The following is a 15000-nucleotide window of genomic DNA, read 5'->3' on the forward strand; positions in this document are numbered from 1 at the left end:
CAAGGGTAAGGTTAGTTGTGGTCAGGAAGAGGGTGGCAGGGTTACTGGAAAACTACCGTCAAAGCTTTCAGGATAGACGGCAACATTCACTGCCATAACTACATTGATATCAGACCCCTTGTCTCGAGTGCCAACCTTCTCACACTAAGACAGTGAGACATGATACTGGTTTTGTTTGCCACAGTATTTAAGTAATGTACTATGATGGGAATTTTCAGTGTTTCTCTCGCGTTCTTTCATCCCATGGGCTCATGCGTTCTCGAGCACTGCGTGAACGTAGAACAACCGCAAGACAGGGTTCACCTGTGTGTTATAGTGTACAGATCTAGACCCAAAGATCCATTGGTCTTTCCAGTTCCCACGGTTGTGTAATAAAGCCTACAAAAGCGTGTAAATGACTAGCCCCAAAACTACGGAATCAAGCCTTGGGATACACAGTAAGCTTGAAATTCCAACCCCCGAATCCCATTCCCGTTCCAATCCATGGTATGATGATGATGGGCTTCCTAAGACTTCCATAGCCTTTCCCTGGAGTCTTGTTCCAGGCCAAGGCCGGATCTGGAGTCTGGAAGCTGGAAGAGGAGAGCTGGAGCTATGATGGACGTTACCACATCCCAGCACCTGTTGCCTTGGGACTGGGGAGCTTCAAGTGGAACCTACAGGGTTACAACCTAACAACACTCCCCATTGACTTTACCAGAATATAGCCAATTTCTCCAGAAACTCGAATCCATACATCACCTCACCCCCTTCTGAAATGAGTTAATACAGGTTCCATCAAGACACCTGGAGGCACCGAGCTGTGATTTGTCGAGATCGAATGCCAAGGTCCCAATTTATATATAGAGCCGCAACTGTGAATGATTGTGGTTGGAGGGAGCACTAGCTCGCTATTCGCTAACCCCTGTTCCCCCGGATCCAGACATCTGTCTCTAGAAACTCGATACCTCGGGCCACTAATGCGTGTCCAGACTTGATTCATGTTGTCCATTCGTCTCCTCAGTCGCTCTGTCTTTTGTGTGGATAGCGCTGGAGTGGTATAGCCTGGTCCCAGATCTGTTTGTGCTGTCTTGCCTAACTCACATGGTCAATATCACAAGATAGCATAAACTGATCTGGGACCAGGCGAGTAGTGGTAGGATTAAGAAGGAATAAGGGAAGAACCTGCGTTCTGTTCTGGCAATACTAGACAGGCAGAATATCAATTAGTTTGAACCCTTCCCTCCCTCCCCCTTCAGCCCCCTTTCATTTCCTGCCTTGTTTACACCAGCATGTCTTGTAATTAGTGGATTAAAGCGAGTTGCTAGAGAGAGAGAGAGAGTCCAGGGCTGCATCTTACACGGCACCCTATTCCCTCTATAGTGCACCACGTTTGACCAGGTCCCAAAAGGCTCTGGTCAAAAGCAGTGCAATGTACAGCATAGGGAGTAGTGTACCATTTGGGCCGCAGACCCAGGAAATAAATGAATCCGCCTCCGCCCACCATTACAAGCTACAAAGACTCACTATGTTGACACTACACTGAGTCAACCTGACTGCTGCTGATTGTTTAGAGTTGGTTTGATTCTCAGTCGGACCATGTGATCATTACCGTGGAAATGGTGGGATCCCATGGTTCTTCAGTGTTATGTGGGCCGTGAGTTTGTTTCATAAGTGGGGAGCTCCCAAGTGCGTGCGTGTGTCTTTGTGTGCTTGTGCGTCTATCTGTGTGTGACTGTGTGTTCTGTCACTGAGCTCTGTCAACTGTGTGGTTCAACCAGGGTCACTCTTCACAGGTCACATGACCGTCAACAGGAAGTGAAGCGTGTCCATGAGCTCTCTCTCTCTCCCCCCCTCTCTCTCTCTCTCCCTCTCCCCCCTCTCTCTCTCTCCCCCCCTCTCTCTCTCTCTATCAATTTGATTCAATTCAAAAGGGGCTTTTTTGGCATGGGAAACATAATGTTTATATTGCCAAAGCAAGTGAATAAACAAAAGTGAGAAGAAAAAGTGAGAAGAAACAGATTTAACAAAAACATCAACAAAAAACTATTAGAAATAGTAAACAGTAAACATTGCACTCAAAAAGGTTTAAAAAGGATATAAAAAATATATATTATATATTATTATATATTATATTATAAAATATATTATATTATCAGAACACTGTACATAGCTCATCTCTCTCCTCTCTCTCTCCTGTCTCTCTTTCACTCTCCTCTCTATCTTTATCCACCGTCTCTCTCTTCTCTCTCTCTTTCTCTCCATCTCTCTCCTCTCTCCCTCTCTTTCTCTCCCTCTCTTTCTCTCTCTCGCCCTCTTTCTCTCCCTCTCTTTCTCTCCCTCTCTTTCTCTATCTCCTCTCTCTTTCTCTCCCTCTCTCACCTCTCTCTCTCTTTCTCTCCCCTCTCTCTCTCCCCCTCTCTCTCTCCTCTCTCTCCCTCCCTCTTTTTCTCTCTCTCCTCTCTCTCTCCTCTCGCTCTCTCTCTCTTTCTCTCTCTCTCTCCCTCCCTCTTTTTCTCTCTCCCGCTCTCTCTTTCTCTCCTTCTCTCTCCCTCCCTCCCTATTTTTGTCTCTCTCCTCTCTCTCTCTCTCGCTCGCTCTCTCTTTCGCTCTCTCTCTCTCTCTCTCTCTCTCTCTCTCTCTCGCTCAAACTCACTCTCTCCAATACACAGCGGACTCTTTAACTTAAATCCCAACTCATTCCCACAACTCCATATATGGCGTGCCTATTATAAGCCACTGTGCATGATATGAAGAGGGGCCTGCTGCAGCTGTGGGCCGTAGCCTACAATGTTATCCATATTCAAAGCACATTTCCAACACCAACGCCTTGTTACAGTGCACCTCGGATTTCGCCAGCAGTGGCGGGTTCAAGTGCTAGTCGGAACTGTTGAAGCTAGGGTTCTAAATATCTTTAAGCAACCAATAACATTTGATTTGATTTGACTAGGGAACTCAGAAATGTACGTCTTGCTAACTGGTTGTAGCTATAGACGTTCAACCAGTTAGCAAGTCGGACATTTCGGAGTTTCTGTTTTTTTCCCTGACTAGCATGTGAATGCAGCAATAATGATAAGTTCTCAGCAGAGATGATGTAGGGATAGAATTCTTAGAGATACTCACTGGCAATAGAGGAAAATAAACATGTTCTGTGTGTCTCTTTTTTTTCTGACCTGAATCCTCTAATAGTGGTCCAGAGCCTCACAGTCTTATCCAATCAGAACGCTTCAGAACACTCACACTCATTCTCTCTAGGCTGGTTACCAAGGAGACAGAGCCAGGTCTGAGAAGTAGTAGCTACAGCCATAGTCCCAGTAGGTTTTAGATAGAACGTTGTGGCCCTGCTCGCCTGTGGGGGAAACAACCTGTGGTTACCTAGGTTACCCCATTGGCTCACAGCAAAAACTTGACCTTTTTCAGATGCAATTATTCGTGTTGTCCACTTGTTTTATTCAATTACAAAACTATATTTTAGAGAAGTACAAGATGTCTAAAGAAGACTTTTCAACATTGCCTGCTCCCGAGCGTTGTCACTACTTAGAGAAACATAATATTGTAGGGCTTCCCTCTCGCCCCTTTTCGTGACGGTGCTAGCAGCGTGAGTGCTAGCTAATTAGCCAAGACCAACAACACAAATAAATGGACTATACAGCAACAAGTAATGAGTGGAGTTACAAACGGACAACACCAAGCAAATTTTTTAAAATTAAAAAAAATGTAAATTTTTACTTTAATTTATTTTAAGGGATGGATCAGCTTAATATTGCGGAAAGAATGTTGCTTCCAATGTAATTGTCTGCATCATTTCCAATCCCCCATAGTTTTTGGGTAAACATATATATATATCCATACACGCATGCATACATATACACATATGTACATACACATACCTATATAGACTGTCACGCCTTGGTCTTAGTATTTTGTGTTTTAGATAATTAGTTGGTCAGGCCAGGGTGTGACATGGGTTTATGTTATTGTGTTGTCGTATTGGGGTTTTTGTAGGCATTGGGATTGTGGTTGATTAGGGGTCTGTTTAGTTTAGGTTTGGCTGCCTGAGGCGGTTCTCAATCAGAGTCAGGTGATTCTTGTTGTCTCTGATAGGGAACCGTATTTAGGTAGCCTGGGTTTCACTGTGTATTTCGTGGGTGATTGTTCCTGTCTCTGTGTAGTTTCACCAGATAGGCTGTAATTAGGTTTCACGCTCCGTTTTGTTGTTTTGTATTTTGCATCAGTTATTTCATGTACCGCGATTCATTCATTAAAAACATGAGAAACCACCACGCTGCATTTCGGTCCGACTTTCTTGCGACAAACATGAACGCCGTTACATAGACATACATACTTTTTTAAAGAATATACCTTTATTATTATCATTCCCCGCAGACCCTACCGCCGATCCCCCCAATTGGAGTAAACTAATAAACACTTCTGCTTCTACCTTCAATCCAAACAACTTATACACACTCTACAGTCTACTTTACAATAGTTCTCTCTTGTTTGTTCTTAGTCCTTCCTCTATTTCTGATGTCCATCCAGTTTGATTTCTATTTGTAACTGTGCTATTTCACAAGAGTTCTGAACCGATATACATTCTACAGATCCCGTATGCTTTACATTGTTTACCTTAACACCAAGCAAGTTAAATGTCTTACCTGTGATGAAATGTTTTCCCACAGACATAGGTACGTGTAGCCTACTTGGACACGAGGACCCCACATTCCCCACTCTCCAACGCCCATTAGCCTGAAGCCACAGCACAGGGCTCATCTAGCAGGCTCTATTTCCCTACAAGAGGGGGCATTGCGAACCGTAGGTCGGGATTCACACAGCAGCTTTTCTGCATGTTTTGTTATTTCTGTATAGCAACAAAAAAAAGTTGCCTCTTATACAGTGGGGGTAAATTGTTGGGCTTGGTCGAGGAGAATTTCGTAGTATTCCGTAAATACCGACTGAGACTATTGTTCTGAATGAGGCTGCGTTCTCGTATTCTTTTTTCTTCTCCACATCGTCCTGGGATTTTTATTCCCACCTGTTTTGGTGGTGCCGGAATTAGCGCCCCTCGCCCCTGTTCTGAGAGACAATATTTTTCTGTGGTCCCACATTTCCTGATAGGATGGGGAAAACACATCTCCGAGAGCCAGGAGTCTGTCCAGGGAGTGGAGGAGAGATGGGGAGAGGAAAGGGAGAGATCTGGGTATTTTAGGGTGAGGGAAGAGGAACGGCAATCGGCGGCAATTTTTAAAAACATCTACAAGTTTTGAACTTGGTCCAACGAGGCCAACTAGGATCATTTGGATCGAACCACTAATAAACAGAGGGGAGACAGCTAACTTGATTCAGTATGTTGATTGAGGAAATTAGGCAAGTCAGTAAACTCTTTGTTCAATTGAAGCAGACAACAGCTGGATTATGTCCTGTATGGTCTCAGCAATGTTTTTTTGTGTGATTCTACCCCTCAATTTATAACACCTACACAGCAGCACAGGAACTTCACAGTAAACTGTCAAAAGTACCTCTTCATCCTACTTACCTCTTTAGGCTTTGTTGACACACTTTTACTGTGAGACAGTAACTCCTAGTTATAAGATACTAATTCCCATTGCTACCTATTAGCTACTGCTACCTACGTCTCCCTCGCAGCTACATTTTGGTCAGAAAAAGTTGTATGTTAAGCTGGTCTTAGTTGTTTGGCTCAAGCAGTCAAACCACCAAGGTTGCCTTCAGAACAGAGTGGACCACCACTCAGCAGCTTACCCACAGGAAGACCAACCCCTCCACTGGGACAAGGCATATAGAGTTTTCCCCTGTGAGAGCGAAACAAGACTGAACTGAGCTGCGGTCCCAGTCAGGGAAGACAAAGCATACAGATAGAATACCGCCGGCCCACCCGTCACAGACCCATTGATTTGAATGGGAATTTCTGTTCTAGTAATTCTATTTCTATGAGAAAGAGAAACCCAGCGGAGTTTGGTTTCTGGGAAGAATCCAGTCAACATGGGGCTGTGTGTATACGTATTCTGACCCAGATACAGAGAGAGAACTGGGTTTGGACCAGTCCCTCGACCCCGTACTGCTAGATTGTTTATTCACCTGGTTCCTCTGGGTCTTTACCCTGCCCTGATGCACACCAGATTTATGGTGTGTGCTCTCTCTCTGCTTTTCTGTGTCTCTTTCTCTGTCACACACATCCGCATACATAAACACACACACACACACACACACACACACACACACACACACACACACACACACACACACACACACACACACACACACACACACACACACACACACACACACACACGCAATAAATACTTTATTTGAATCCACCAGTCAGATTTACATTAAAAAAAGTTCCAAACATTTCAAAGGTTCCTGTATGCATGGCACTCAGATAGCACCTCCTTCTCCAAACAGCTAGGCTTCCCAGGACAGCTGAAACAGAGCAGTATCCAGCCTACTGCTTTGCCCTACTTTTTGTCAGGCCCGCAATCTGGAGTCCACACACTGCAAGGCTGTGTACGTGGCAGAGGCTGCCAAATATAAGCGCCACCAGCTTGTACCTCCACCCGAGGCTGTCCAAGCGTGCCGCGAGGGGCTGGTATTTAAGCAGCTTGCCGGCAAAGGCCTGTTCCATGTAGCCGTCAAATGAGCAGCCCACTTCCACACACACTTCCACACTTCCACACACGCACACACATTTTCTCTCTATCTCTTCTCTCTCTTCTCTTCTTACAGTATATATACGCTGCAGACAGAATAGGCTTCTTCTCCCACAGCCCCATTTACTTTTCCTAACCCCCCCCCTTTGCATGATTTATTTAGGGGTTGAAATTGGATAAACACAATATGGCCGACAATGCCTGGCATCTCTGACCTCTGCAGTTTGTGTGGGTGTGTGGAAAAAGTCCCTGTGTGTGTGTGTGTGTGTGTGTGTGTGTGTGTGTGTGTGTGTGTGTGTGTGCGCGCGCAGTTCCCTCTAACCCCGGTGTCAGCACTTCTCCCCCTTAGTACCACGATGGCTTTATGAATAAATCGACTCACATTAACTCCTCTCCACCACAAGCAGCAAAACACCATGCAGCGTTTGTCCTTGTCCGAATGGGAATTTAAAATGTGTCCGAGCTTTGATATGATATAATCTCTGATGCTATGATCGGAGTGGCGGGGAATTTTAAATACTGAGCCCAGGTGTTTCTTTCAGTGAAATTCAATGATACACTATTCAATTCCTCAGTGAGCTGAAGTACATTTGTAAATGTTTGCCAAATAGTTCTCTCACTCTTAAATTAATACAAAAATGTCTCTGTGTGTTGCTCTTTACAGATGCAGATTCTTGACAAGTTCCCAATCGAGGGAGGGCAGAAAGATCCCAAAAAGAGAATCATCCCATTTCTCCCAGGTGAGTCTCCATCATTTCTCCCTGTCCAGTCTCCTTCATTTCTCCCAGGTGAGTCTCCATCATTTCTCCCAGGTGAGTCTCCATCATTTCTCCCAGATCAGTCTCCATCATTTCTCCCAGGTCAGTCTCCATAATTTCTCCCAGGTCAGTCTCCATCAGTTCTCCCAGGTCAGTCTCCATCATTTCTCCCAGGTCAGTCTCCATCATTTCTCCCAGGTCAGTCTCCATCATTTCTCCCAGGTCAGTCTCCATCATTTCTCCCAGGTCAGTCTCCATCATTTCTCTCAGGTCAGTCTCCATCATTTCTCCCAGGTGAGTCTCCATCATTTCTCCCAGGTCAGTCTCCATCATTTCTCCCAGGTCAGTCTCCATCATTTCTCTCAGGTCAGTCTCCATCATTTCTCCCAGGTCAGTCTCCATCATTTCTCCCAGGTCAATCTCCATCATTTCTCCCAGGTCAGTCTCCATCATTTCTCCCAGGTCAGTCTCCATCATTTCTCCCAGGTCAGTCTCCATCATTTCTCCCAGGTCAGTCTCCATCATTTCTCTCAGGTCAGTCTCCATCATTTCTCCCAGGTCAGTCTCCATCATTTCTCCCAGGTCAGTCTCCATCATTTCTCTCAGGTCAGTCTCCATCATTTCTCCCAGGTCAGTCTCCATCATTTCTCCCAGGTCAGTCTCCATCATTTCTCCCAGGTCAGTCTCCATCATTTCTCCCAGGTCAGTCTCCATCATTTCTCCCAGGTCAGTCTCCATCATTTCTCCCAGGTCAGTCTCCATCATTTCTCTCAGGTCAGTCTCCATCATTTCTCTCAGGTCAGTCTCCATCATTTCTCCCAGGTCAGTCTCCATCATTTCTCCCAGGTCAGTCTCCATCATTTCTCCCAGGTCAGTCTCCATCATTTCTCCCAGGTGAGTCTCCATCATTTCTTTCAGGTGAGTCTCCATCATTTCTCTCAGGTCAGTCTCCATCATTTCTCTCAGGTCAGTCTCCATCATTTCTCTCAGGTCAGTCTCCATCATTTCTCCCAGGTCAGTCTCCATCATTTCTCTCAGGTCAGTCTCCATCATTTCTCCCAGGTCAGTCTCCATCATTTCTCTCAGGTCAGTCTCCATCATTTCTCCCAGGTCAGTCTCCATCATTTCTCTCAGGTCAGTCTCCATCATTTCTCCCTGTTCAGTCTCCATCATTTCTCCCAGGTCAGTCTCCATCATTTCTCCCAGGTCAGTCTCCATCATTTTCTCTCCCTCTCTCCTTTCCTTTCCTTCTTCTCTCCACACCTATAAAGTCTTTCACACTCCGATAAGCAAAGCCCCTGTCAACCCCATGGCCCTTACCATTGAACCCGACCAACACTCTAATCGATCCCTTGCCATATATGGCCATAAGATCTAATGACATGACACTATCCATAGGGACTTATTGGAGTTTATAAGGAAGTACAGTCTGACTTGAGGCAGACAGAACACCACCATAACAGTCAAGTCACCGATAGCGCTGACTCGGCAGGAAGTTACACCGCGTCAGTATACTGCTCGTATCGATGCCCCTCCCAGTGTCGTTCATACATTATTCATCAGTCGGTCCATCCAGTTGACTATCTCTCGGAGGTGCAGCAGCAGGCAGGTGCTGACAGTGTGTGTCTGTCTGATGTGGGAGTGAAAGACACACAATGGAAAAAGAGATCGAGGAAGAGATGGTGGAACAGAGAGAGAGACAACACTCCTGCTGTGCGAGTGAGAGGCTTCTGTCTGTTTACTGTTTATGTTGGTTAGGCTCTCTTAGAGCCTGATGGAGACCACATGCTCTCAGCCCTCTCCCTACCCGTGCTTGGCCACCCAGACTTATTGCCTCGGCCAAAACGCCACACCCTGAACATTTGTTTCTTCTCCACATTGAGTCTGATCTGGACTCCGCCTCCACGACCATTCTAGAACGCAAACGCATTAGGGCCGTCTGATTGATCCTGTGGCAACCCAGGGGAGTCAGAGGTGAAACTCACAATGAAGTAAGACGGAGAGAGACCGTTTTGCGGTACTCAAACAAATGTTGTTGTTTATAATATAGGTTGGGGGGAAAGGGGAGGGGTGAAATACAACTGAAAGGCCTCTCCGGTAACGGGGGGGGGTCACTTTGTGTCCGACGGGGCGGCTCCTCGGCCTGTGTTCATGAACAAGAGAGAGAGAACGATGAGTCTGGTTTAAATACGTGCTCTCAACTTGCGCCGGGTGGCCTGCTGCCCGGGAATGGGTCCTCTTCCTTTGGGGCCAAAGAAAAGGAAGAGAGAGAGTCGAACATCCCCTAGTATCTTCTTAGGCGTCTGAACGAGGTGCTTCTCATTCTCACTCCGGTTCTTCTGAGGACTAGGCGTACCCTCTGCATGTCTGTCCCCCCCCCCCCCAAGTGACTGAACCTCTACTTATACCCATTTTGAGTAACGAGGGACAGGTGGGACCAATTCCAGGTGCCAATTGGATGCAGCACCTGGACTGGGTAGTATTGGTGTTGATTCACCCGCCCCAGTTGGTGCCTGTAGAGCTGTCCATGGTGCTGACTCACCTTGGCCTGGCAAGCCCTCTGGAGCTGACCAAGGTCAGGCTCCTTCCTTTGTAGCTCCCTGCTGGCCCCCAGTTTGCCACAGTCCCAGAGACCGATGGGTTGGGCCCGAGCCAGATCACATGTGGGTAAAGCGATTTTTTTGAAAATTGGTCATTGGTTTTGATACTCTGGCTAGGGATGATCCCGTCGCTGATGACTTTGTTTTGTACAACATGCCTCGTCACCACAAACAACTTCTATGATGGCAGGTTCTAGCCGAGGTATGTAGCCAACACATAGCATTGGGAGAATTCAGAGTCATCAGGCAGTTCCCACCCCACCAACTCACCTCACATTAAGCCACCTGGGTGTCAACCAAAACATCTACCTCCATCTGTTTACATTCCTTTTTTAACATTTATTTTGAACGGAGAGTCTCATCGAGATGTAACACCTCTTTTGCAAGAGATACCTGTTCAAGAGGGCAGTAGTCAGCAGCGTTACAAAATGAGTCGCACCAAATACAATATCTTCGTCCAGTCCAGATGTGGTAATGTGTCCATGGCAGCTTCTTTGAAATAGTCCCCACAGGATTCACTCAATTATACACAATGTTAGCAGCTGGCCATCAAAGACTTAGGTATTGCTAGTCAGAGTTATGGTTGGAGATTCCCTGTTGTTTACATGATGGTCTCTGATCTAAGAAACTCCAGCACTGCACTATCATCCCTCTGCTATTCATCATTCAAAGTATTGCTGGCAATCAGAACGCACACAGTCTGTCCCCAGCTCTTCCTCTCATCCTCTGTGTCTTCAGTTCACAGGAAGGGTAATTTGATCACTTCCCGTGAGACTGTAGGGACCGCGGCATACCCTGGAGTAGGGGGCGTTCTGATTGGCTGGTGCCATTTTTCTTTGAAGTCACCGAGTTAGACTAGATACATAACCTCCAAGCGCTTAAATCCCATTTGATATGTTAAGAGGGCAATGCAGGACAAGACCGTTCACTCTGAGAGTATGAGAGTGAGATTGTCGTGGTGCACAAGTCTTTCATGTGTTACTGACATCTGGTGGTAGCCTGTGGTAATGCACAAGCACACTAATGGTTGGTCCTCTGCGATGAGACAGGATTGTACTGGTCTTTCATTTATTACAGTCTAACATCTAAAATGTGTCCTTCCTATCTACTCTCTCTCTCTCATTTTCCCTCCCCCCACCCTCCCTCAGGTAAAATACTGTTCAGGCGGAGTCATGTGCGGGATGTGGCCATGAAGAGGCTACGTTTCATCGATGACTACTGCAGGGTGAGCGAGGGGCATTACTGTCAAAACACACACACGCACGCACGCGCGCTGTAAACCTCCTGTCCCACTTGAGCTCCCCCCTGTCACATGTTATTGGGATTTAGGGGTTAGAGGTCAGGGGTGACAGATGGTAACCAGACACACGTGTCAGCGAACACCTCAGGCGTGAGGTTAAACACGGGTGTAGAAGGGGACATGTGTTGACTGGGGGGTTTTCAGTTTGCACCACAATAAGATGGTTGCCGGTTGCACATTTCTGTGCAAATACTTGATACATTACAGTCTTGTCCCTTAACTCATCTTGCTGCCGAGTTTTAAAAGAAATATTTTTACGATGTTCAGGGGAAGCTACAAGGCTCGCAAACCTACAACGGCCCAACCGAGGAAATGTTTTTCAAATACTTAGCTAGTCTGAAAACACATTGTCATACATACGGGTCTCTTAGGCTTTGGTTTATTCTGGTCATGAAGTTTTAGAAAGAGATTTGACCTTGTTCTGTTTAGTTTAGAACACACAAGAACACTTCTGAGTGCCCAACAAAAGATAGACTTTAAAAAGCGACCCACTCTTTCAAATAAATAGATAAAGATAAATAGATAAAGGCTATGCCTTTTTATGTATTTAATTTTAATGAGACTTTTCTAAAACTCCCCCAAAACTTCAGCCTTTGGTCATTCAGCAGTCTGACTTCAAAAAAGCTCTTATTGCTTCCCCTTTGTTTAGTCTCTCTCTCTCTCTCTCTCTCTCTCTCTTGCTCTCTCCCTCTCTCTTGCTCTCTCTCTCTCTCCCTCTCTCTCTCTTGCTCTCTCCCTCTCTCTCCCTCTCTCTCTCTCTCTCTCTTGCTCTCTCCCTCTCTCTCTCTCTCTCTCTCCCTCTCTCTCTCTTGCTCTCTCCCTCTCTCTCCCTCTCTCTCTCTCTCTCTCTCTTGCTCTCTCTCTCTCTAAAAAGTGAACAAGAAATATTACACTCACACAAGTTCCAAAATAATGAAGACAATTCACGTCATATTGTCTCTATGTAACGATAGGCAAATAGTTGAAGTAAAAGTTTGTTCTTCACCCTTTTCTTTTGGCAACAGGTCAGAAGGTCATCTTGCTGCTGTGATTGCACAGAGAGATATGGGAGTTTATCTAAATTGGATTTGTTTTCAAATTCTTTGTGGGTCTGTGTAATCTGAGGGAAATATGTGTCCCTAAAATGGTCATACATTTTGCAGGAGGTTAGTTAGTGCAGCTTAGTTTCCATCTCATTTTGTGGGCAGTGTGCACATAACCAGTGTGTACATAACCAGTATGCACATAACCAGTGTGTACATAACCAGTGTGTACATAACCAGTATGCACATAACCAGTGTGTGTACATAACCAGTATGCACATAACCAGTGTGCACATAACCAGTGTACTTAACCAGTGTGTACATAACCAGTATGCACATAACCAGTGTGTACATAACCAGTATGCACATAACCAGTGTGCACATAACCAGTGTGTACATAACCAGTATGCACATAACCAGTGTGTACATAACCAGTATGCACATAACCAGTGTGCACATAACCAGTGTGTACATAACCAGTGTGTACATAACCAGTATGCACATAACCAGTATGCACATAACCAGTGTGCACATAACCAGTGTGTACATAACCAGTGTGTACATAACCAGTATGCACATAACCAGTGTGTACATAACCAGTGTGTACATAACCAGTATGCACATAACCAGTATGCACATAACCAGTGTGTACATAACCAGTGTGTACATAACCAGTGTGCACATAACCAGTGTGTACATAACCAGTCTGTACATAACCAGTGTGTACATAACCAGTGTGCACATAACCAGTGTGTACATAACCAGTGTGCACATAACCAGTGTGCACATAACCAGTGTGCACATAACCAGTGTGTACATAACCAGTGTGCACATAACCAGTGTGCACATAACCAGTGTGCACATAACCAGTGTGCACATAACCAGTGTACTTAACCAGTGTGCACATAACCAGTGTACTTAACCAGTGTGTACATAACCAGTGTGCACATAACCAGTGTGCACATAACCAGTGTGTACATAACCAGTGTGTACATAACCAGTATGCACATAACCAGTGTGCACATAACCAGTGTGTACATAACCAGTATGCACATAACCAGTGTGCACATAACCAGTGTGTACATAACCAGTATGCACATAACCAGTGTGTACATAACCAGTATGCACATAACCAGTGTGCACATAACCAGTGTGCACATAACCAGTGTGCACATAACCAGTGTGCACATAACCAGTCTTCTCTTTTTTTAAACTCTTTTTCTCCCCAATATGTAGTTACAGTCTGGCCTCATCGCTGCAACTCCCTTACAGAGAGGCGAAGCTCGAGAGCCATGTGTCCTCCGAAACATAACCCAACCAAGCCGCACTGCTTCTTGAAAAAATGCCCGCACCAATGTGTCGGAGGAAACGCCGTACACCTGGCGACTGTGTCAGCGTGCACCCGCCACAGCGTGCGGGATGGGACAAGGACATCCCTGCCGGCCAAACACTCCCCTAATGCAGACGACACTGGGTCAATTGTGTGCCGCCCCATGGGTCTCCCAGCTGCGACAGAGCCTGGACTTGAACCCAGAGTCTCTAGTGGCACAGACCACTGCACCACTCAGGAGACCCCTAGCCTGTCTTCTCTTGAGAGCCAGGTCTGCCTACGGCAACCTTTCTCAATAGCAAGGCTTCTCTCTCTCTGCCCTGTCTCTCCCCCTCTTTCTCCCTCTCTCTCTCTACCCCCCCCTCTCCTCCTCTCCCTCTCCCTTCACTGCCTCCTCACCACCCCTCTCTCTCTTGCTACCTCTCCCTCTCTCTCTCTCTCAATTCAATTTCAATGTAAGTGCTTTATTGGCATGTCTACATTGCCAAAGCAAGTGAAATAGATAATAAACAAAAGTGAAATAAACAATAAAAAAATGAACAAAAGTTATTTCCCTATCACTTCCTCCCCCCCTCTCTCTCAAAACACACTTACTCCCCCTCTCTCTCTCTCTCTCTCTCTCTCTCTCTCTCTCTCTCTCTCTCTCTCTCTCTCTCTCTCTCTCTCTCTCACTTACTCCCCCCCTCTCTCTCTCTCTCACACACACACACTTACTCCCTCTCTTTCTCTCTCTCTCTTTCTCTCTCTCTCTTTCTCTCTCTCTCTCCCTCTCTCTCTCTCTCTCTCTCACTTGCTCTCTCTCTCTCACTTACTCCCCTGCTCTCCCTCTCTCTCTCTCTCTCTCTCTCTCACACTTACTCTCTCTCTCTCTCACTTACTCCCTCTCCGCTCTCTCACTCTCTTTCTCTCCCCACCTCCCTTTTTCACACACCATGGTATCAAAGGCCAAGGATGTAAACAAACAAGGGGGCTGGACTGTCACACACACAATACAGCTGCTCCAGCACTCCCGAAGTAGGGAAGGTGTGCAGTTTTCTGCCTCGAAACACAGATAAAAGGGTGGACTTTATTGTCCAAGGCCACATCTTATAATCAGTGAAATCCAACATTTTGAAAGACTTTCTCTCAACTTTGATGATACATTTTAATAACCTCCAAATACTCGTGCCCGGTCTTTATAAATGCTCAAACACAACTTAAAAATGCCGTCAGTCATGTCAGAAGCTAGCAGATTCATTATTTACCTAAAACAGCAACACATTCCAGCAAAGCTAACATCACGTTTTGAAATGAACTTTCCTTGCTTCGTTTAATAGCACTATCATGAATCTAGGAAATACATTTTG

General features: G+C 45.8%; 1 protein-coding gene across 5 annotated transcripts in view; it reads left to right on the plus strand.

Moving 5' to 3' along the window:
• The window catches only part of LOC135537136 (SH3 and PX domain-containing protein 2A-like), a 127112-nt gene that overhangs the window by 30828 nt on the left and 81284 nt on the right, over positions 1-15000 (plus strand). For all 5 annotated transcript variants that reach the window (XM_064963341.1, XM_064963347.1, XM_064963367.1 and 2 more), the window contains exons 3-4: positions 7309-7384; positions 11151-11227. In XM_064963341.1, coding sequence (XP_064819413.1) covers positions 7309-7384; positions 11151-11227 — 153 coding nt within the window. The remainder of the gene's footprint in view (positions 1-7308; positions 7385-11150; positions 11228-15000) is intronic.

The sequence above is a fragment of the Oncorhynchus masou genome, chromosome 5, assembly GCF_036934945.1.
Source record: "Oncorhynchus masou masou isolate Uvic2021 chromosome 5, UVic_Omas_1.1, whole genome shotgun sequence".
NCBI lineage: Eukaryota > Metazoa > Chordata > Actinopteri > Salmoniformes > Salmonidae > Oncorhynchus > Oncorhynchus masou.